Genomic DNA, 23,892 nt, shown 5'->3' with positions numbered 1-23,892 from the left:
CAAGTCATGAAATCCAAAGACCTACAGCCAAGATTGCTTTATCCAGCAAAACTTTCATTTAGAATGGAAGGACAGATAAAGTGCTTCTCAGATAAGGTCAAGTTCAAGGAGTTCATCATCACCAAGCCCTTATTATATGAAATGCTAAAGGGACTTATATAAGAAAAAGAAGATGAAAAAGATGAACAGTGAAAGGACAGCAAACACACAGTTATTAACAACCACACCTAAAACAAAAGCAAACCAAGAAGACAGCTAGATCAGGAGTGGAACCATAGAAATGAAGAACACATGGAGGGTTAGCAACAGGGGAGTGGGAGGGGGAGAAGAGGGGAGAAGGCACAGAAAATAGCATAGATGGTAGGCAGAAAATAGATAGGGGGGAGGGCGAGAATAGTGGGGAAAATACAGAATCCAAAGAACTTGAGACACGTGGTTATAAACTAAGGGTGGGAGAATGGTGGGGGAGGGAGTGTGTGGGTGGAGGGGAATGAAGGGGGGGAATAGAACAACTGTAATGGTATAATCAATAAAATATATAAAAAATAAAAAATAAAAAAAATAAAAAAAAAGAATCAGGTGCAGAGTACAAAAAGTACTGATAAAATAATTTAATATTATGGGTTATCTTTTAAACTCTTCAAAACCATCAATAACTTTATTTTTTGTTTTTCATCCTATAGATATTTGTGAACACAGCATTACTTCTAAGAATAAATGGCTGATTTTCCCCCTTTCCTGGAACTTCTCTTAGGGTGTGTACTGTATGCAAGGTGTGCATTCTAATGTATAGTTGCTTAGAACTATCTGCTGAGCATCTATTATGCACCAAGCTTTGCTCTATCTCTGCTCTTAGAAAGCTGATGCTGCCCTTAGTTAGACCTCCAGGGAATGGTACAAAGGGGCTTTGGGTTTAAAGAAAAGCAAGATTACTGGGTTAGAGTGATGGAAGCAAGATTCAAAGAGCAGATGGAAGACTCAAAGGTAAGAAAGGAATTTATACCCTTCTAACCTGTACTGTGGGTAAACATTTTTGAAGACTTCAACAGGTAACACAATTCTCTTAATTTAAAAATTAAACAAGACATTTAGCATGCTAGCCCTACTATTAAACTGTAACATTTTCCTTCCCATTATGAATTCCCCAGTCTTGAGTAAGGTGTTGGTGGAGAGAAAGGTGTCAGACATTTAACTGGACTTCAGAACACTAAGCTGAAGGTGAATATACATCCCTGGTTGCTTGTTACTTGTTTTACAGTTGGATGATAAAATAGACACTTGAACAAAATTAACCTCCAATTCATTTTCTTCACTTTGTAAAATTAGGCAAAAATTTGCAAGCACTGTGTTCAACAGTGACACACACACACACACACACACCAAATACGCTGGTAAGAATGCAATAAAACTAAGTGACGTTCAACTTTGAACCTCTGTCATACAAATGGATAAATAGGGAGAGCTGGCTATTATGATTCAAAAATTCTTCTTGAGTAGAATCCTGATAAACCCAGATACTAGCACACAATTCATTTATTTCTAAAAAGATAAAAGGTAAAGAACTTGTACTAAATGGTAACTCTACATCTACATGTGTAACATACATATTTATAATGTGCCTTCTTCTGGCTGCATTAGACACATGTCATTTAACATTTAGAGCTACCCATATCAGTACTTAATACATTCATTAACCTCTAAATCTTCCAGCATACTAATTCCCAATCTGAATCATCCTATTATCTGTTTTTCCAATCCCCTTCCAGGCCAAAGGTACTATTAGAAAAAGTCAGGTCATCATGCTCCTTTGGCTTAGAGCAAATTCACATGTTTTTCTATCTTCAATTGAGATTACCATTGGCAAACAATAACCCTTTTCCAGTACTCTCCAAAAGGGCTATTTCAAGTCTCTTCAAGTCTTTAATTCTAGCTTCCCCTTCTCTCAACTAATGACACTTTCTACACTTAGTGAGCTCCCAATCTCTAACTCAAGATCTGCTCATGAACTTATCTTCCCTTGTGCCTTTTCCCTTATCTTTGCATTTAATGCCGGCCAGCACACTTCCTTCCAGATCTGGCTCTCAGAATTATCTCTCCATTTCCCTCTCTTACAAGTACCTTTTCTCTAAATTCTAATATGTATATATCAAGCCTAAAAAAGCCTAACTTAAATTCAATGTCTCTGAGGTAACTTACTGTTTCTCTTATTAGTTTCATATCAACACTTTTTGAAAAGCAAAACCTTTGCCTTTAAAGTCTTAGGAATGACTACTAATGGTCGTCTAGTCCACTAGTTCTCAATATTCAGTCTCTACAAGACCTACTGAGAAGGAAGCCAAGACCCATCTCTCCTGAGAACAAAACTTTACAGGGATTCTAACAAGTAAAGGCTTTCAAATTTTTAAATTATTAGTAAAAAGTGTAATATCATCAAGTATACATTTAAAAAGCTACAATAACTATAAAATGCAGCACTACCTATTTCGTATAAAAGCTCATTGTCTAAGGCTTACTGTGGTCTGCAACTCTGCTACCCCTCACCCTCACTCACTGTCTAACCACTTTCAGGCACTTTCCCTATTCATTGAAAACTGAGACCAAACTTATACTACATACAGTAAACTCCATAATCCTGAAAGATTCAACACCCATTTATACAACCCAGCCTCAAAATTTTTAGACCTTACTTCTATTCAACTTTAGCCAAACACTTCCAGGGGCACATTAAGTTCTCACATCACCTGAGACTGCTCTACCATGGATATCTGAAATACTGATATGTCATTCTTTGATCACCTGTATTCTTTCGTGAGCTTACTCACTCCATTTTCTACCCTCTACTGGACTCCTCACTTCTCTCCCTTCCGTGCCCATCAAGCTTGGACTCAATGGTGTATCATCTCTGCACCTTTGATTGGAATCCTCATCTTTTCCTTATACCTAATCTAACCCAAAATCAGTGTTGCACGTTCACTTTCTTCACTGCTACACCAAGATGGTTGAACACAAATAGAGGAAAAGCATGAGTCATCCAACATAGAGACCCATGTTTTGGGGAAGACTGACTTGGCCTCATTTCTACTCCCTTTTCCAGGTGTAGGCTATGAATCAGGCTGAGCCAATCAAGTTATTCTTACCCTCTGACAATAGTGATCGGTTCAGGGATGAGCGTTTCATTGACATAGTCTAATAAGAGTGAATAATCAGACTTTTATTGGTAATGCTAAGGAAAAGATTCTCAAAATTAACAAAGACGAATTTAGCTCTCCTGGATCTTTAAAAGGAATCAACCTCAAGTAAAGTTGACATCAAGTAAGCAGACCACCATACACAAAAAATCTAATCCTGATTATATCATTCAGCCATTAGTTCGAGACTGAAGCCAGTGAATCCCACTTAATCTCTTGAGTTTTTAGTTCTATGAACCCATAAACTTCCTTTCAGCAAAGATTTCAATTGTGTTTTCTATTAATTATAAGCCAAAAATCCTGATATATAATATCTGAGTTAAGACTGGCATCAACAAATCAGACTAATAATACCTTGGTTAATGTCCAGTTGCCAACTTCAGTCAAACTTTAGTTCCTAGTTATCAGTAATCAGAGCTTCTTTTCTCCTCTTAGCCAGTACCCTGCTTATAGCAGCTACTCAACGAGTATCTGTTGAAACAAATTAGCATGGCAGGATCTAGAACAGGCACTGAAAGGGGTTACTTGTGTTCAAGTTCTAACAATATTGTCTTTTGAAAGCAATAAAATTAACTTCAAGACAATGTTCCTCGAACATTTTTGTCTGTCTTCTACAATAAGCAATGTATTTTATACCATGATCTGGTACACACAAGATTTACACAACTGAAAAATCTCAAAGAAAAAAATACTACATGCAAAGTGCTCTGGTATTTTCTCTTTTCTTTTTTTTAATGGCTCATCATTACAGATCAAATTGATTTCACACTGCTCACAAGGATAATGACCTACATGTTGAAAAACACGGTTTTAGGAGTTCTCTTAAATCAAAATGGGGAACTTCGATGATTTGCTAGTAAGCAGACCAGCTAAGGCAAATAACACACACAAAAATAAAATATCCTGGTCCAGGCACCCTTGCACATAGATTAGGACGCGAGCTTTAAAGTGGTTCTACCTCTTGTCTCCCTTCTTTCCTCATAATGCAAGAGTTAAGACTTTCAGTGTCATTGCCTTGCTCAAGTCTTCATAGTAGTCCTCAGTCTACAAGGCTCAAATATTAGACTAGAGACCAAAGTCATAGCAAGGAACACACCAAAGATACCAAACACTGCATATAGTGCATGAAATACTCCAAACATACACACAATGACAACTATTTGTCAAAGTTACATAGATACGTTAAGTAATAAAATACAAACTTGTCATTACTATATTTCTCAATCAAGAGCAACTAAAAATTTTATCTGTTCTCTAAAACCTTTTCTTTTCAGAATGTCAAGTTACCACCTGCAAGTAACAAAAATTATTTTTATAAGCAGAACATCAGTAGCTAAGTAGTTACTAATGACATCAGATCACCAGCTGATTACCACCTGTAAGTAAATCAAACTGTTACGTAAAAGGTCCATGAAAGTTCCTAACACTACAGAGACAGAGAAAGGAAAACAAGAAAAAAAATTTTTTTAAAGTATGGATCCAAAAACTACTTTTGTCCAGCACTTTATGTATTTATTTTATTGATTTGGGGGCTGGTGGAGATTTGTTGTTCCACTTATTCGTGCATTCATTGGTTGCTTTTTGTATGTGCCCTGGCCAGAGATTGAACATGCAATGTATGGGGATGACACTCAAACCAACTGAGCTAGCTGGCCTAGGCTTTGCCTAGCATTTTAAAGCCTTCTATGCTATCACACCATTTTGACCATGGCCATGGCCAACCTTATCTCCTACTATGCAACAAAAATTCTTCACTCCTGACAACTTACTCATTACTGACACACATACAAGGTTCACATTAACATTCCATGTGAATTCCATTCCCTTCTCTTATCCAAAACCTATTTATCCAAATCTTATTAGTCCACGAAGGCATGCTTTCACATCTCCTCCATCTTCCTATAGATTTGTAGCCCACAGAAGTCATTTGACAGCACCACAAAAATAACTGTGTTGACGGGCCTGCGGACCAAAGGATTGTGGTTCGATTCCCAGTCAGGGCACATGCCTGGGTTGCAGGCCAGTTCCCAGCAGGGGATGCACGAGAGGCAACCATACATTGATGTTTCTCTCCCTCTCTCCTTCCCTTCCCCTCTAAAGATAAATTTTAAAAATCTTTATATAAAAAAAGACTGTGCTGAATGTGTTGTTCAAACGGTAACAAACAATTTAAAAGCGCTTTGGAGATTTCAAAACTTTATTTTCTCAACAGTATTAGGTTTTTAAAAACCAGTAATAAATCAACTGATTGCGATTGCAAACCAAGTGACAATCTTTAGGGACATCCTACATGGAAAATACTTTTTCTGGAAACCCCTGGATTACTGTCACTGTCAGTAACAGCATCTTCAAATCAACATTCCTTTATTTGAGTGGATTTATACATTGAGAACAATTCATTTCTGAGTTACTTAGTAAGTTATTTGGCTCTGCCATCTATAAGATAGGAAAACACCCAAATGCATAAAGCTTAAAGAGCCAAAGTAAGCTGGAGACATTTTAAATTTCTTTAAAATATTTAAAAATAAAATACCATTTTCTGCTATATATTTTCTGCAATATATTTTAAATTTGATTCAAAAAGTATTTTGGCTGAATGTTAAACTTACTACCTTTATAGTTATAAATTTTAAGTGTACAATACTTTATTGTTGATTATAGTTACAATGTTGCTAAACATTCTTAAAAGATCCTTACCCATTACTGGTGGTAGAACACAATAGTGGAAGTAAGTAAGCTACAGACAATATAACAGCCATTTATTAGGATCTCTTCAACTTAATGGGCTTTAAAAGCATCTACAGAGCTTATCATTTCAACTGCTGAAAAGCAATGAAAAACCCTATGCCAAGACGTAATCAAAGTATTTAATTTCTAGGTACACTTTTTTCCTTAAAATAATATTTAAGGCCCTGAGAAATGCCAGAATGGCATAGTGGGGAAAAGCTTTAGAGAGATCTTAACTATAACAGTAATCGTTAACCTCACTAAATCCTTGACATGAATTATTTTGTTTAATACATTAACTAGAAACTATTGATTTTATCAGCTTTGAAAGATAACAAGTCCAAAGTCATAACTAGTAAAGCAGATACTCAAACCCAAGTGTTCCTGCTACGTGGAAGTTGCACCTGGACGTAGTTAAATCCTTGCTCATAACCACTACATTACTAAACTGTCTTTGTCACTTTGCGCAAGTCATGTATCCACTCTGGGCCTCAGTTTCTTCATCTACAAAAATAAAGCAATGCATGCTGAAGTTCCTCACAGCTCTACCTTGTTTCAGTATAATATCAACCTTACACTCTCCCTAGTGTTAACAAGCCAGTGTCATTCCTTCTTTTAACTGAATTCACCTAAAAAAAACATTACAACAAACCAACTAGATGACCTGCCTTGTGGCTGGACCTCGGCCCAAGCCCAGGTCCCCGACTCTCTTCTCCCGTTCCTGGGTGCAAACAGGCAGGCCCCTCTGCCCCAACAAATCCCGGGAACCCGGCTGAGGTCCTTTCCCCTCCGAAGCCCCTACCGGCACACACTCGCCTCTGGGCCAGGCCCAGCTCTGGTCCCTGGTTTCACTTACCCTTCAAGTGGTCTCCGCTGCCTGGCGCCGTGGGGCCCCGCGTACCCGCTGTCCGATCCCCAGCTGGGGTCGTCTGGAGTGCCCCGGTCGGCGATCGCTCGGCGACTCTACCTTTCGCCATGGCTACCGCAGGGTAGGTGGAGGGAACGAAGTGAGCCGCACCCCCTTCACAACAACTCCTCTGACGCCTTCTAACACCCAGAGGTCACAGCCACAGCCAGTTCCGGGAGACCACCTAACCTAACCTGAGACGACCTCAGCCAGCGAGCACCACGAAGCTCGACCTCAGCCCACTCACACGAGGCTCCGCCCCTCGCCGCCTGAAGACTCTTGAGCTCGCGCCCGCCCAGTCACCGTGAGACAACTCAGGATCTCGGCCCTCCGCATTCACTGCCCCGACCGCCCCGCCCCGCTACTGGCGGAAGCATGCGCAGTCGTGGTATTGGGGGTTACCCTGAGTGACTCGCGCTCCCAGAATTCTAATGCGCTGCATTAGTTAGTCGGTAGTACACTTCCGGCGACTTCAAACCCTTCCTCCTGGCCGCCGGAAGTGCCTGAGAAGGACTAGTCAGCGTTCTGCAGTGGGGGCTCATTCTGCCCACTCCCAACTGCAGATGTGAAGCTACTGAGTGGAATTTGGAGAGGCTAGAGAATGCTTGATATGAAGATGTTGAGAAACGTAAAACTTGATCCGATTCTACCGAGTTTAAGAAAACTAAGACTCAGGGAGGAGCTATAACCTGTGAAGGTCACAGGGTGGCAGAAACGGGTTTAAAATCCGAGTTTTCCTGTTCTCAAGCAAGTGCTATCCTTTGTCATCTCCCTGCCGCCCGACTCTAGTAAACCCAGGTCGGCTTATTATATTTAATTTTCGGTGTTTTTTTTGCTGAGCCCAAAATACTTTTTTAAATAGTTACTCTTCCACTCCCACCTCTCCCAGCAGTATTCGGTTTACTCATTGGAGAGTGTATTGGAATTTCCTCTAAAACCAACTTGGCAGCGTGTATAAAAATACTGTTTCAATCCAGTAATTACATTTCTAGGAAACTGTTTCTTGGAAATAAATAAACATTTAGTTTTCTTTACATTGAGTTGTTCTAACAGCATTATTTATTAGTATAGTGGTAAATGTGCAAGCAATCTAAAAAACCGAAAAACTAAAGAAAAATGGTTAATTATGGGAACTCCATTTAGTGGAACTGTTTTATGTACACGTCCTCTGCCTACTTGTATGAAGGCCTTCAGTGACCACTATAGGAGGCAGGTCACCATTTCATTTCCTTCATAGTCGTTATTAAAAGCAGTAATTATTTGGGTTGTTTATTTACTTGTTTATTGTTTGCCTCCACCTCTAGAATGGAGGCTTTATTAAGGTAGGGTCTTAATAAACAGTTAAGTGGACATTTGATAAATTTGTTGGATAAATTTTCAACCATAGAAAATGATATTTACGAAGAGACTAATAATCTGGAAAATACTCAGAAATAATGTCAAGAGCTAGTTGTAGAAAGCAAAAATGTTAGAAGAATTAAAAAAGCAAGTAAACACATCATTAATGTAGAGAATGTCTTCTAGAGCAAGACACACTATTTTCAAAAGTTTGATATATTTACTACATATAAAAAAGTGACCCAAAAAAACAAAATAAACCCTGAAAACTAAAACTAAAATGAGACTGAGAAAAAATATTTGCCATAGAAGAATTTCTAAAAATCAACTAGAAAAGCCCAACTTGACAGAAAAGTGAACAAAGAATGTGAGAGGTCAGTTCATAGAAGAAAAAATTAAATAGCCAATAAACTGATGAACAACCTCATTGATACAGTGTGCTAATAATGAGAGGTGCACAGACTGCAATAGCAGAAAGAGGGATATCTAAGTTAGAACGGAGCTGCAGTGAATGCCCAGCAATAATGATTTTCAACCTGATTTAAAGGATGAGTGGGTGGTAAAAAAGAAGAAAGCTCTTGCAAAGGTTAGAAGCTACTCCTTTTTTTTTTTAAGTGGAAGCAGAGAGGAGAATGAAAAGAAATGAGATTAAATAGATAACACAAGGACCTTAGGACAAAATGCCAGCAGTTTGAACTAATCCCTCCAAGACATCTGAAGCTACTGAAGTTTTTTTTTTCAAGTGCCTTTCCAGTGCTAATTTATTTATTTTTTTAATTTTACTTTTCAATTATAGTTTATACTCAAGTATTAGTTTCAGGTGTACAGCATAGTGGTTAGACCATTATATACTTCAGGAAGTATTCCCCTTGATGTTTCCAGTACCCACCTGGCACCATACATAGTTACTACAATATTATTGACACCCCTGTAACTATTTTGTAACTACTAATTTATACTTCTTAACCCATTCTCCTTTTTCACCCGGTCCCCCAGAACCCCTCCCCTCTGGCAACTATCAGTATGTTCTCTGTCTCTATGAGTCTTTCTGTTATTTGTTCATTTATACTGTTTTTTAGATTTCACATATAAGTGAAATTATATGGTATTTGCCTTTCTCTGTCTGGCTTATTTCACTAAGCATACTACCCTCTAGGGGTAGTATGCTTCCACCCATTCCATTGCAAATGGTAAGATTTCATTCTTGTTTGCAACTGAGTAATATTCCATTGAATATAGGTACCACCACTTTTTTATCCACTTGTCTATTGATGGGCACTTAGGTTGCTTCCATTTCTTGGCTGTCGTAAATAACACTGCTGCAAACATAGGGGTACATCTATTCTTTAAAATTATGTTTGAGGATCCTTCAGCTATATACCCTGAAGTGGAATCGCTGGATCATAAGGCAGTTCCATTTTTAATTTTTTGAGGAAACTCCATTCTGTTTTCCATAGTGGCTGAACCAGACTGCATTCCCACCAACAGTGCATGAGGATTCCCTTTTGTCCACATCCTCACCAACACTTGTTTGTGGATTTTTAAAAAAGAGATGAGGTGTCTTTTTATGGAATTCAGACACTTTCTACATTGCCTTATTTTTAAATTAATGTATAATGATATGTTGTTATATTTACATATTTCCTGATATGCAGATTTACAAAACTTACACAGGTTATGTGGTACCAGAAACAAACTGATACATCACAGACATAGGACAGTTTAACAGTCTGTTCAAAACATCAACAACAACAACTACAAACCCTTGGGGGACAAAGCTATATTGTACACAGTGTGTGCTGAAGTTGTAAATATCATCTTCCTCTTCAGGCCTTCTATCCAAGACATAAGATTGTTCAGACTGCTCATCTGCTTGAGACTCCTCAGGCAGTGCCTTACAGGCCTCTTTGGCTGGGAACACGTCTGAGCTCTTTATCAGCTTCTTCATCAGCACTCTCCTAGTCATTGTTGAGGTCTTCATAGTCTTCCTTCTCTTCTGCTTCCTCTCCTTCTGTTTTGGGAATTCTTCAGGTATGTCCTTTTCCTCTATTATTCCATTTGTCAGACCTGAGTTCTGGAAAAGAATGCTACTAGCTAAAGGAAGGTCCCTGGTGGCTTGTATGCCATGTGCATTATTCTTTTCCAGTTCTTCCAGATTAATTTTGTCCTGGATGGTGTGGCTTAATGGATTGAATGCCAGCTGGCCTGTGATCCAAAGGGTCACTGGTTTGATTCCCAGTCTAGGGCACATGCCTGGGGGTTACGGGCCAGGTTCCTGTTGGGAGGTGCACAAGAGGCAACCACACATTGATGCTTCTCTCACTCTCCCTCCCTTCCCCTCTCTCAAATAAATCAAATAAAATAAAACATTAAATCCCATTTCATGTCTGTCACAGGTGTTCATTAAAATGTAGAGAAAGAGTCCAAGATGTAGAGGGTGGCAACAGTAGCCTGAAGAGCCTCCTGTGCCCTCAGAACACAGCAGTTTGGCAGTACCTTCTTCATTTGAGCTTTCTTTCACCTTTTTGGTGTAGTCCCCTTTTCTGAGCAAACAAAGTAAAAAATTCTAGGAGTTCTTTTTTTTAAGATTTTACTTATTTATTTTTAGAGAGAGTGGAAAGGAGTGAGAAAGAGGAGAGAAACATCAGTGTGTAGTTCAACTTGTTGAATAAATAAATGAATGAGTGAATGAATTCTTTCTTCTCCTTCACACCCCCATCCAAACACTAGGTCTAGTCAGATCTCAATCTCCTTACCCTCCTGAGTCACATTTCATGATCTCTCTTCTCATTCACCTTTAGGCAATTTCCCATGTTACCACTAAAGCTGCCTCTAAGAGGCAATCTTCAAGCCCTTCATGATTTGACACAAGCTCAAATGATCTAGCTGACTCTGAATCCAACATGAATAAACAAATCAATAAAAAAGGAAACTATTCTGAACCATGCAGTACCCTTAATATACTATACTCATCTGTGCCACTGTGCCCTTGCAATAGTTACCCCTGTGCCTTAAATGTTTTCTACCCAGTGTTTTTCTATAATCAATTAGTGTTTATCTTGGAAGATTTGTCTTAAGGGTGCCAGTCCTAATAGATACTTGCTATGTTAGATTGCCTCTATTTTATTTTATTTTTTTAAAGATTTTATTGGATTGAGCGCAGGCCTGCGAACCAGATGATCACTGTTCGATTCCCAGTCAGGGCACATCCCTGGGTTGCAGGCCAGTTCCCCGCAGGGGCCAGTTCCCAGCAAGGGATGCAGGAGAAGCAACCATACATTGATGTGTCTCTTCCTCTCTCCTTCCCTTCCCCTCTAAAAGATAAATAAATAAAATATTTTTTAAAAGATTTTATTTATTTATTTTTAGAAAGAGGGGTTGGGAGGGAGAAAGAGAGGGAGAGAAACATCAATGTGTGGTTGCCTCTCATATGGTCCCCACTGGGGACCTGGCCTGCAACCCAGGAATGTGCACTGACTGGGAATTGAATCAGCAACCCTTTGGTTCACGGCCCATTCTCAATCCACTGAGCTTCCCCAGCCAGGGCAGATTGCCCCTATTTTAATAAATATATATATCTCCTCACCTGAGGATATATTTTTCATTGCTTTTTAGGGAAATTCAAAGAGACAGAAACATCCATGTGAGAGAGAAGCATCTGAACGTGCCTGGACTGGGGATGGGTATCTCGACAGGGATCATAGGTATTGGGACCAGGGTTCATGTGTGCACATGTCTGGACCGGGGATTGAACCCACATCCTAGAATTGTGCGTTGACTGGAATTGAACCTGCAGCCATTTGATTATGGGATGATGTTCCAACCAACTGAGCCATGCTGGCCAGGGCTCTGATTATATTTTAATTGTTTATTTATTATCTGCCACAAGACTATAATAAACCTTTAGTGATCCAGTTCAGTGCCTTTTTCAGTGGTTTTGTACAATGAATGCCTTTGAGATGCATGAAAACTCTCCAAATGCATATGATCACCAAATAGTTAAATATACAAATCTCTTGCTCAGCAAAGATTAACACAAAATCTGGTGTTGAAAATACTGATACTTGGAGAGTATCATGCTAAATGAAATAAGCAAGTCAGAGAGAAAGACAAATACCATATGATTTTATTTACATGTGGAATGTAATGAACAAAATTAACAAACAAAGTAGAAACAAATTAATAGATACAGAGAACAGACTGACAGCTGTCAGAGGGGAGGGATTTTAAGGGCTGGGTGAAAAGGGTGAAGGGATTAAACAAACAAACAAACAAACAAAACTGATAGCCCTAGCTGGTGTAGCTCAGTAAAATGGTTGCTGGCCTGCGAACCAACGGGTCACCGATTTGATTCCCAGTCTAGGACACATGCCTGGGTTGTGAGCCAGGTCCCCAGTAAGGGGCGTGTGACAGGCAACCACACATTAATGTTTCTCTCCCTCCCTTTCTTTCTCTCTTCCTTCCCTCTCTAAAAATAAATAAATAAAATCTTTAAAAAACAAAACAAAACTGATAGACAACATTATGGTGATTACCAGAGGGACAGAGGAAAGAAGGGAAGGAAAGACACGGTAAAGAGGGGACAAATTGTGATGGAAGGAAACTTGAGTTAGGGTGGTGAACACATAATAAAATATACAGATGATGTATTATAGATTTGTACCCCTGAAAGTTATATAATTTTATTTTTTAATTTTTTAAAAATATTTATTTATTTATTTATCTTTAGAGGGGAAGGGAAGGAGAGAGGGAGAGAGATATCAATGTATGGTTGCCTCTGCCGAGGACACACAATGTATTGTGTGTCCACTGGCAGGAATTGGCCTGCAACCCAGGTATGTGTCCTGACTGGGAATCGAACCGCAATCCTCTGGTTCGCAGGCCCGTGCTCAATCATATAATTTTATTAACCAATGTCACCCCAATAAACTCAATAAAAACAATAGATACATTTTTTTAAAAGAAAAGAATGATACTTTATGAAAAAAAAAACGTTTAATAATTATTAAAACAGGTTTATAAAGGGCAGGAAAAAAGTAGAAGTAGGTAAATAAATAAGGTTAAATATATCCTTGTAATTATGGGGATTAGGATATGATAAAGGTAGCATTTTAAGTCAGAAAAAGAAAGATTATTCAACAAATGCTACAGGGAAAATTGTCTAACCAATTTTTAAGAGTAAAATACTTATCCTATACTATATACAAAAGTAATTATCAGATGATATTAAAGCCATATAATTAACAAGCAAAGCTATGAAAGTACTGAAAGATGAAGTAGGAAAAATGTTTTTATTATCTTGAAGTGAAAAGACGTTTCTTAGTGGAACCTATAGGGAAGCCTCTGATTTTACATGTGACAACCTTAAAGAGTTTAGTACTACTTCCGCCAAGATGGAGGCATAGGTGGAAACACTGCGCCTTCTCCCACAACCAAGTTTGAATACAACAAAGGTTTGGAGAACAAAGACACAGCCAAAAAACAGCCAAAAAACATCTTTAAACGTTCCAACATCCGGATTATAGGGGTACCAGAAGGTGGAAAGAAACAGCCACGAGTGGAAAACCTATTTGAACAAATAATAAAGGAGAACTTCCCCAGTCTGGCAAAGGAAATACACTTCCAGGAAATCCAGNGATGGAGGCATAGGTGGAAACACTGCGCCTTCTCCCACAACCAAGTTTGAATACAACAAAGGTTTGGAGAACAAAGACACAGCCAAAAAACAGAAAATTGAATTATACGGAAGTCCGAAAACCACTAACCATTCAACGGGGACAGTAAGAGGGGCGGAGCCAGTAGCGGAGCAGGGTTGGGCAGGACAGGGCCCCCGACCCAGGCGCGCAAGTGGCCTGGACCCAGTCAATGTGCGGGGCAGACTGACCGCAGTCGCACATTCACACACAGTGAGATGGACCACGCAGGCCCCAGGGGGTGAGGGCTGACGGTGGTGGCACACTTGCGTGCAGTGGGACGAAACGCATGGGCCCGGTGACGGTGGCAGCTGCTGCACCTGTGAGGCCGCAGCAGGAGGTGGCAGACGGGACGCCATTGTTCCTCGTTGACCTCGCCCCCACATACAGCGTCACAACCCAGAGACTGAGTTGCCCTGCTCTGGTGAACACCTAGGGCTCCGATCCTGATACGTAACAGGCACAAACAGCCCAAAAGATGGCACAAGAAGAACTCAAAGTCCCAGAGCCAATAACTCTAAGCGAACGAGAAATTGCCAGCCTCTCAGAAGCACAATTCAAGACACTGTTTATCAGGATGCTCACAGAACTGGTTGATTATAGTCACAAATTAGAGGAACATATGAAGGCTAAACTAATTGAAATGAAGGGAGATGCACAGGAAACCAATAGTGATGGAAAGGAAACTGGGACTCAAATCAATGGAATGGACCAGAAGGAAGAACAAAACATCCCACCAGAAAGGAATGAAGAAATGAGAATTCAAAAAATGAGGAGAGGCTTAGGAACCTCCAGGACATCTTTAAACATTCCAACATCCGGATTATAGGGGTACCAGAAGGGGGAAAGAAACAGCCATGAGTGGAAAACATATTTGAACAAATAATAAAGGAGAACTTCCCCAGTCTGGCAAAGGAAATAGACTTCCAGGAAATCCAGGAAGCTCAGAGAGTCCCAAAGAAGTTGGACCCAAGAAGGAACACACCAAGGCACATCATAATTACATTAGCCAAGACTAAAATGAAGGAGAGAATCCTAGAAGCAGCAAGGGATAAGGGGACAGTCACCTACAAAGGAGTACCCATCAGACTGTCAGCGGATTTCTCAAAAGAGACCTTACAGGCAAGAAGGGGCTGGAAAGAAGTATTCCAAGTCATGAAATCCAAAGACCTACAGCCAAGATTGCTTTATCCAGCAAAACTTTCATTTAGAATGGAAGGACAGATAAAGTGCTTCTCAGATAAGGTCAAGTTCAAGGAGTTCATCATCACCAAGCCCTTATTATATGAAATGCTAAAGGGACTTATATAAGAAAAAGAAGATGAAAAATATGAACAGTGAAAGGACAGCAAACACACAGTTATTAACAACCACACCTAAAACAAAAGCAAACCAAGAGGACAGCTAGATCAGGAGTGGAACCATAGAAATGAAGAACACATGGAGGGTTAGAAACAGGGGGGTGGGAGGAGGAGAAGGGGGGAGAAGGCACAGAAAATAGCATAGAGGGTAGGTAGAAAATAGATAGGGGGGAGGGCAAGAATAGTGGGGGAAATATAGAATCTAAAGAACTTGAGACACGTGGTTATAAACTAAGGGGGGGAGAATGGTGGGGGAGGGAGTGTGCGGGTGGAGGGGAATGAAGGGGGGGAATAGAACAACTGTAATGGTATAATCAATAAAATATATTTTAAAAAAGAAAAAAAGAGTACTTAGTACTCTTTTTAGTACAAAGTACTTAGTACTTTGTCACACACTCAAAAGCAAATCTACTTCTTTAAACAATAATGAACAAGGGAGAGTTTATTTGAAGAGACAGGGAGGCACTTAATAAATTCCTTTATAAATGTATGTTCTTTCCTCTTATTGTCAGCCCCTCCCTTTTTCTTGTTTTTTGTTTTTTTTTTAGATTTTATGTATTTCTTTTTAGAGAGATGGGGGAAGGGAGTGATGGAGAAAAACATCTTTGGTTGTCTCTCATAGAACCCCAACTGGGGACCTGGCCCACAACCCAGACATATACTTTAACCAGGAATCAAACCAGTAACCTTATGATATGTAGACTGACACTCGGTCGACTGAGCCACACCAGCCAAAGCAACTCTTCCCTTTCTCTTTTCCTCCTAATCCCTAGAGCAGTCTTTTTACCTTTTAATTTTGACTCACAGGCACTGGAGGCTCATTGGCCAATGTAAGCAAAATATTTATCTAATAAAATTGAGAAACATTTTTGAGAATCTAACATTAACATTGGAATAAGGAAGTGGAAGTCTCTAAGTCAAAATACAGAAAGAAAAAAAAGACAGGACAATATCAATACCTAGAAGACTCTATACTTCCTTCCAAGTCACTCTTCACCCTCCCAAGAGAAGGTGAAAACCTCTTAAAACATAATACTAAACCCAAAGCCAGTTTGAGATTTCCCTGTCTAGCCATGACAAAGTACTTCAAACCAGAACAGCCTTCCCACTGCAAACAACTGGAAAACTGGATAAAATATCTGAAATAACTCTTTTTAGCTATTGAACAATAATCTAATATAATTGAATTTATGATTATTAGAAATTATAAATGAACAATAGTCAATAATAATAGACTGTTGTCTTTGAGAGAAGGGAGATCAATAAGGTGAGCCTCATAATCATGGCTTTCTGCATGGAGGGACTGTCTGGGTCACAGAATAAGGACGGGTAGCCCAAAGAGAGCACAGTGGTGTTACTGAGCCAAGGAGGAAAGGATTGGAGTTCAGACTACCAATCTGGCTGGAATTTACAGGACAGGGTACCGGAGAGGAACTAAAACACACCCCAGACAGCCACATAGGAGCCTGCTTGTGAGTTTGGCGGAAAATCCACACAAGCCAGGTCAAGACTATCCGAGGCAGAGCAAAGATCAAATGCTAGGGAAATACCAAGTACTGAAAGTTGTGAACGGAATGGAGATTCCAGTGTTTACAAGGGCTGGAAGACACTGAATTTCCAATCAGCCAGAGTGGAGAAAACTGGCCACATTGGGCATTCAGAAAATGCAAATCTTTAGAATCAGGGCTAATCTAACCCCTAGAGAAGAGGCTGCTGTAGCCACATTCTAATATTAAAAGCAAGATCCACGGGATTAACTTGATGAACAAATAAATGAACCATCTACCAAAACAAAACTCAACATTTATCAGGTTCGATTTTTTAAAAACAAGAATAGTCCTGGCTGGCATCAACCTGCAAGCTGTAGGTCTCCAGTTCAATTCCTGGTCTCGGCACATGCCCAGGATGAGTTCAGTCCCAGGGGTGGGGTCAGGGCTCATAGGAGCAGCAACCCATCCATGTTTCTCACGTCAGTGTTTCTCTCCCTCACTTTCTTTAAGATAAAAATAAAAATAACATCAAGATGACCTATAGCATGGAGTGTGCAAAGCTCAGCACGCAATCTAAAACTATTAGGTATCCAAAGAAGCCAGAAAAAAATGACCCATAATTGGAAGAAAAACAAGTCAACAGAGGAAGATTAGAAATAACTTTTTAAAAAAGTATAGGGATCCTGGCTGCTATGACTCAATGGATTGAGTGCTGGCCTGCAAACTGAAAAGTCACCATTTTGATTCCCAGTCAGGGCACATGCCTGGGTTGCTGGCCAGGTCCCCAGTTGGAGGCATGTGAGAGGCAACAGATTGATGTATCTCTCACACATTGATGTTTCTCTCCTTCTCTTTCTCCCTCCCTTCCCCTCTCTCTAAAAATAAATAAAGTCTTTTTTAAAAAGTGTGGAGATTAAAAAGATGCTTTTTCTTCCACTTTCTAAATTCTAGCTGAGCTAATAGTCAAATTAACAAAGACAGATTAATGGGAGAAAATAAAACTTTTAATACATGCACATGGAGAAGTCGCATAAGCATGAAAATTCCAAAACAGGGAGGTAAAATGGGGTATATATACCCCATTTTTATATTTGTTATTTTGGACAAAGGAGAAATGGAGGGAAGGGGATCTTAGATATCAAAAGTAAGAATGGGTGATTTGCAGGTGATTAAGGAAGATCAGAACCTGTGAGACATGAAGTTTTTTGTCGGGGGAGAGGAGGTTGGGGAGGAGTTGGGGAGAAGAGATCTAGTAAACAAGCACCTGCTTGGAGTCTTCCAGTCAAATGCTAGGATGATTTTGCTAAGGTTCCTTTTCTGAATCAGATTTTCCCCTCTGAATTTCTTAGGCGGGAAAAGGTGGGAGGGTCACAGTTTCTTTGAGTGTATTCTGAATAACCAGCTTAAAAATCAATATCCTAAAAGGCAAAACTTTTAGTCTCCTTCAAAACTATTATGAATGTGTAAAGGACTTACGTCCAACCTTTTGGCATCTCTGAGCCACACAGGAAGAAGAAGAGTTGTCTTAGGCCACATGTTAAATACACAAACACTAACAAAAACTGATGAGCAAAAAAAAAGGGTTTTAAGTAAACTTAAAATTTTTTATTGGACCATTTTCATAACCATCCTGGGCCTCACATAGCCCATGGGCCATGGGTTGGACATCCCTGAAGGAAACCACAAACATAATAAGGGGACAGATACATAGCAATAAACATATAACCCCTAAAATGAACAAAGAAGAAATTATGAAACTGAAAAATACAATATCTGAAATGAAAAACTTACTAGATGAGCTTAACATCTCATTAGACATTATATAAAAGAAAAAAATCTGAGTCTAACATATGTCTAATTAATTTCAGAAAGGAAAAACCAAAAATAGGGTATTTAAAATACTTGACCTGGCTGGTGTAGCTCAATGGACTGAGCGCGGACCTGCGAACCATATGATCGCGATTCGATTCCCAGTCAGGGCACATGCCTGGGTTGCAGGCCAGTTACCAGCAGGGGACTCACGAGAGGCAACCATACATTGATATTTCTCTCCTTCTCTCCTTCCCTTCCCCTCTAAAAGATAAATAAATAAAATCTTTTTTAAAAATAAAATAAAATACTTGAAGCCCTGGTTGGTGTGGCTCAGTGGATTGAGTGCTGGCCTGCGAACCAAAGGGTTACAGGTTCAATTCCCAGCCAGGGCACATGCCCTGGTTGCAGGCCAGGTCCCCAGTAGGGGGTGTGTGAGAGGCAACCACATATTGATGTTTCTCTCCCTCTCTTTCTCCCTCCCTTCTCCTGTCTCTTGGGTTCTCAGGCCACCACTCAATCTACTGAGCCACACCAGCCAGGGCAGTGACCCAATTTTTTATTGGAAGTTGGCCACATAGGCACTCTATGCCTAGCAAGTACCAAAATTCCAAATGCCCACAAGGACAGTAATTGTCAACATAAACCATACATATTATTTATACAAATCATTTGTGCGAAGTGAGTTCCTCTTTTCAGTATGAAAATGGTGGGAATCATTCTGAAATCCAAGTTACCAGATGCCAGCCAAGAACCAACCTGGCAAGCAGCGTCTTCAAAGGCGAACGGTCTCAGGCCCGCTATGTAACTCTTTTCCTGCACACCACGTAAAGCGGATATCCCTGAGGAGAGGCGGCTCGAAGCCCGTTTTCAAAGCCAAAGGAGGATGAGGAGAGTGTCCACAGAGCGGGTAATGATGGCACTGGCCCAGTACTGGCAGTCAGAATCAAAGCTGGCTGAAAAGTGCATCTATGCAGGGCAACCGGTGCAAGGCATTGGAGTTTGAGCTGGGTAAGATGGACTTCTGCACAGGAGGGGAAAGGGTGCAGCAATAAGGGATTAGGTTACAAACTGATAGATGGATTTTTAAAAAACTAGCAATATTAGGGATACCGAGAACCCAGGTTTTCTTAACCATCATTAGAGTAAGAAACCTGGAGAAAAGTAGAATGAAACCTGTGGTGTTGGACTGAAATTGGAGGTGTCAGTGTGAAATCATGCCTCTCAATATATAGATAGAGAGATGTTGAAAGGAATATAAATGTAAATGAGAGTGTTCACTAAAAGGGCCTGGAATCAGGGACACCCCCACGAACAATGAGTATGCTTAGTGTCAAGATCTCAGTTCTAAATAATATTCTCTACTTCCTAGAAAAGTGGCTGATTACAGGGTTGGTTTGGATGTGGCAGAAGACAAGATGAGTCTAGAGCATGTTGTGCAAGAAACAAGGAAGTGTTCAAGAAATGACATGGACACACCAAAAGGACCCAAAAGCCGGCTTGCAGAGGCGCCATGGCCAAATCAGGTATAATTTGACCTGGAAAATAAAATAATGATATTAACAAACTATAATCTATTGAATAAAATATAAAATCATGAATCTGTATTTATTTTTTAAATCAATGAATAAATTTTAAAAATATTTACATAATTTGAAAATATCTATTATAAAGCCCTGGCTGGTGTAGCTCAGTGGATTGGGCATGGGCCTGTGAAGCAGGGGGTCACTGGTTTGATTCCAAGTCAGGGCACATGCCTGGGTTGCAGGCCAGGACCCAAGTGGGGGTCACATGAAAGGCAACCACACATTGATGTTTCTCTCCCATTCTTTCTCCTTCCCTTCCCCTCTCTCTAAAAATAAATGAATAGAAAATATATATATAAAGAAAATATCTATTATAGAATATTGATCAATTCCAGAAGGAAAAAGTAATTTTACATATATCAATAACTCACTCTCAAGGGGTTAAAAATTGTTTGTACTGGTGGCAAAAATTCTGAAAAAAAATACAAAAATCACAGTTACATTTGGAGATTTCACCACTTCTCTCAGTAATTAATAGAAAAAGTTGTTATGTATCCTATTGGTTATGTGAGTTTATATATTTGTTAAAATTCATAGAACAGTACTGTAAAAAGTCAGTTATACTGTTTGATTTTTTAAAAAACAAAATACCATATTTTTCAGGCTATCAGATGCACTTTCCCCCCAAATTTGGGAAGAAAAGGGGGTACGTCTTATATTGCGAATGTAGCTTACCTGGTACTTGGGGTAAGTACCCCACTGTGGGGGGGGAGGCAGTGGAGAGGGGTCACAGCTTATTAAATATTTTACCACATTTTTTGCTTCAAAATTCTTTTCTCTATTTTCCTCCTTTTAAACCCAGGTGCATCTTATGGTCCGGTGAGTCATATAGTCCTAAAAATAAGGTAATATCTGTATATACAGTAATGGGAATGACAAAGTAAATCAATAACGTAACTTTACATCTTAAGGAACTAGAAAAAGCAGAGCAAACTAAACTCGTAGCTAGCAGCAGGAAGGGAATAATAGAAAATGTAGTAGCAAAACACCAAGTAGAGAATTGAAAAATATAGAGAAAATCAACAAAACCAAAAGCCAGTTCATTATAACACTCAATAAAATTGACAAATATTTAATTAGACCTACTAAGATATAAAGTGAGAAAAACCAAATTTCTAAAGTCAGAAAAGAAAGTAGGACATTACTATAGATTTTATAGAAATAAAAAAGAGCATAAGAGAATAATATGAACACTTTGCTTCAGGGAGAGGAATGGGATGGCAGTGGAATGGTGAGACTTTACTATTTGAATTTTGTCTCGTGTGCATGAATAATATATTTAACCAGTAACAACAACAAAATTGGGAACATGAAAACAGATCAAAAGAATTAATTTGATTAATTCATGTTCCCAACAAAATTGGGAACATGAAAACAGATCAAAAGAATTAATTTGATCAAACAGATCAAATTAATATATTAAAATGTAAATTATTTGTGCTGCACTTTCTAACATTCTTGCAATAAACTGTGTTGCCTTATGATTGGAATACAAACCAAAAAGGGTGTTTTTTGTTTTTTTTAAAGATTGTATTTATTTATTTTTAGAGAGAGGGGGAGGGAGAGAGAAAGAGAGGGAGAGAAACATCAGTGTGTGGTTGCCTCCCATGTACCCCACACCAGGGACCCAGCCCGCAACCCAGGCAGGCACATACCTCGACTGGGAATCGAACTGGTAACCTTTCAGTTCACAGGCCGGCACTCAATCCACTGAGCCATGCCAGCCAGGGCCAAAAAGGTTTTTTAATGTTTGTAATGTTGGCATGTATGCAATTTTTCCTGTGTTTTTAAAATGTAGTATCATATCAATTTTTACTTCCTTGACTAGAGGAATTCAGCAAAAACAGCATCTTTTTATCTGTGAGCAGGAACTGGAACCCCTGAGCTTTGCATTCCCAGGTGAGACCTCTGCCTGAACTGGAAATGGAAACAGTTTAAAAACAGAAAAAGAGGAGCAGTTTCTCAGGGAGCCAAAGATGGAAGATGTTCTAAAAATAGATTGGAATGTGATGGGTGGACTCAGGCATTCAGAACTAATTTTTAAGTCCCAGTGTTCAGGCAGCTGTCAGACAAAGGCAGGCAGAAGCCAGTGGGATCAGGTCCCTGCAAAACCAGGCTATGCATGTGGGATAGGCAGGGTTAGCACCTAAAAATATTGTCACCCACTGTCACCCACACTAGGAGGGAAAAGGCCTGGGTTCTGGTCAAAAGCAGAGAGCCAGGTCAAACTCTGATTTGACATCACTCTTTTGACAAAAGAATGCAGGCGACTTTGGCTGTCTTTTCATTTGCGCTGGATGGAGAGGGTGCTGGCCAAGAATCCAAATAGTTCAAAGCTTTGAGGCATGGCCCTCTGGCCCATTTCTCTCTGTGCTGCTATTTGGCCAGGCCAGAGCAGAGCCTTAGTCTCTAACAAGTCAGGACTATCTGAACAAATCAGAATATTATAACTTTTCAAATAAACATTTTTATTTAAAAATTATTTTTCCATAGAAAATTTCATCAATCATCATTACATTATATGGAACATTTGTTTGGATGTTTTGTTTTTATGTTGCCTCTCCAGAAGGAATAGAAGCTTCATGAGGACAGGGGGCTTTTTCTGCTTCATTCACTGTTACTCTCTCAAAGCTCAGAAGACAGAGTGACACAAACAATTGCTTAGAAGATTTTTGTTGAGATACAAAAAAAATATTGGCAAAAAGTTGTTACAAAAGTTCAAATAGTGAAGATAAAAATGCACAAATTGAGTTTTTTCATATCTGCATTTAATTCTGCTCCCCCAAGATAACCATTATAACACATTTGTGTGTACAATGTTAATCCTAGATCTTTTGCCTTGTTCATTTCTATATATATTAAGCAGGCCACACTGACTGGCATAAAAGAAGTACTTGATAAGAACTAGTTGAAAATTCATTGAATGAGTTGTAAGAAGTCTTGGGGTGGGGTGGGAGGGCTAAAAGCAAAGTTGGCAGTTATGGGCTATTTCCCCAAACAAGTTAGGGCGAATTGCTGGAGTTAGGCATTCATCTTCACATCACAAATATCAAGGAGAGTGCCTGAACACTACCAATGGTTTGTTAAGCACGTCCTCAATGGCCCAACCATACAATGAGAAAAATGTGATTCTCCAGCCTGCTACACAACTTCTGGCTTCCTCGCATAAGAACTCCCTACCCTAAACCAGCTCAGTGCCTTCCTACCATACACAGCATGCGAGTACCAAGACAGAATTCCCATCCCAAGAGGCTCTCTATGCCTCTTTGCTGCTGGCACGGTGTTAGAAATGAGGGGACTCTCCCATAGGTCACAGATCCACATGCCCGTGTCCAGCACGTTTGGATGGAGCTCTGCTGAGTTAGAATCTCGGAGGGACAGAGATTTGTCAGCATCTCTCTGTGACAGTGTCACAGAAGATTTGTCTGCATGCCAGCTTCTCCGGAAAAGGCAGTCGAAGCCGGAAAAGTCAGCCACTCAGTCACACTGAAAATACAATATTGAAGCATTAAGCTGGAATGTGAATATTTACAGCTGTCACACCACACTCACTAAGTGAAATAACATTCTGTGCCAGACTTCCAAAGACATAATCACATGAAAACTATTTTTATTGCCTTGATGCTTGGTTAAAAGTAGTTTACCACAAATGTAAGAAAGTCTGCTATTGGATCTTCGCTGAGAAGCATAAATTCAGAGAGCAAAGTAGTTGGTTTCTATTTTACTTCAGGAAGCATTGAGTTATAAATAAAGTGACGCATTAAGCATAGACTTGTGACTCAGGGTGGATTCT

The 23,892-nt window shown here is 39.6% G+C and overlaps 1 protein-coding gene across 1 annotated transcript in view; it reads right to left on the bottom strand.

Moving 5' to 3' along the window:
• The window catches only part of TMEM41B (transmembrane protein 41B), a 22,777-nt gene extending 15,664 nt beyond the window's left edge, over positions 1-7,113 (bottom strand). Inside the window, exon 1 of the mRNA XM_037050105.1 lies at positions 6,772-7,113. Within this exon, the coding sequence (XP_036906000.1) occupies positions 6,772-6,892 (121 nt within the window). The 5' untranslated portion in view covers positions 6,893-7,113. The remainder of the gene's footprint in view (positions 1-6,771) is intronic.
• Between the last annotated feature and the right edge of the window lie 16,779 nt (positions 7,114-23,892).

Source organism: Sturnira hondurensis, unplaced genomic scaffold (genome assembly GCF_014824575.4).
Source record: "Sturnira hondurensis isolate 20B ecotype Veracruz unplaced genomic scaffold, ASM1482457v3 Scaffold0006505, whole genome shotgun sequence".
Classification (NCBI taxonomy): domain Eukaryota; kingdom Metazoa; phylum Chordata; class Mammalia; order Chiroptera; family Phyllostomidae; genus Sturnira; species Sturnira hondurensis.
The sequence above is the reverse complement of the archived record's forward strand: the minus strand, read 5'-3'. Positions and strand labels throughout refer to the sequence as shown.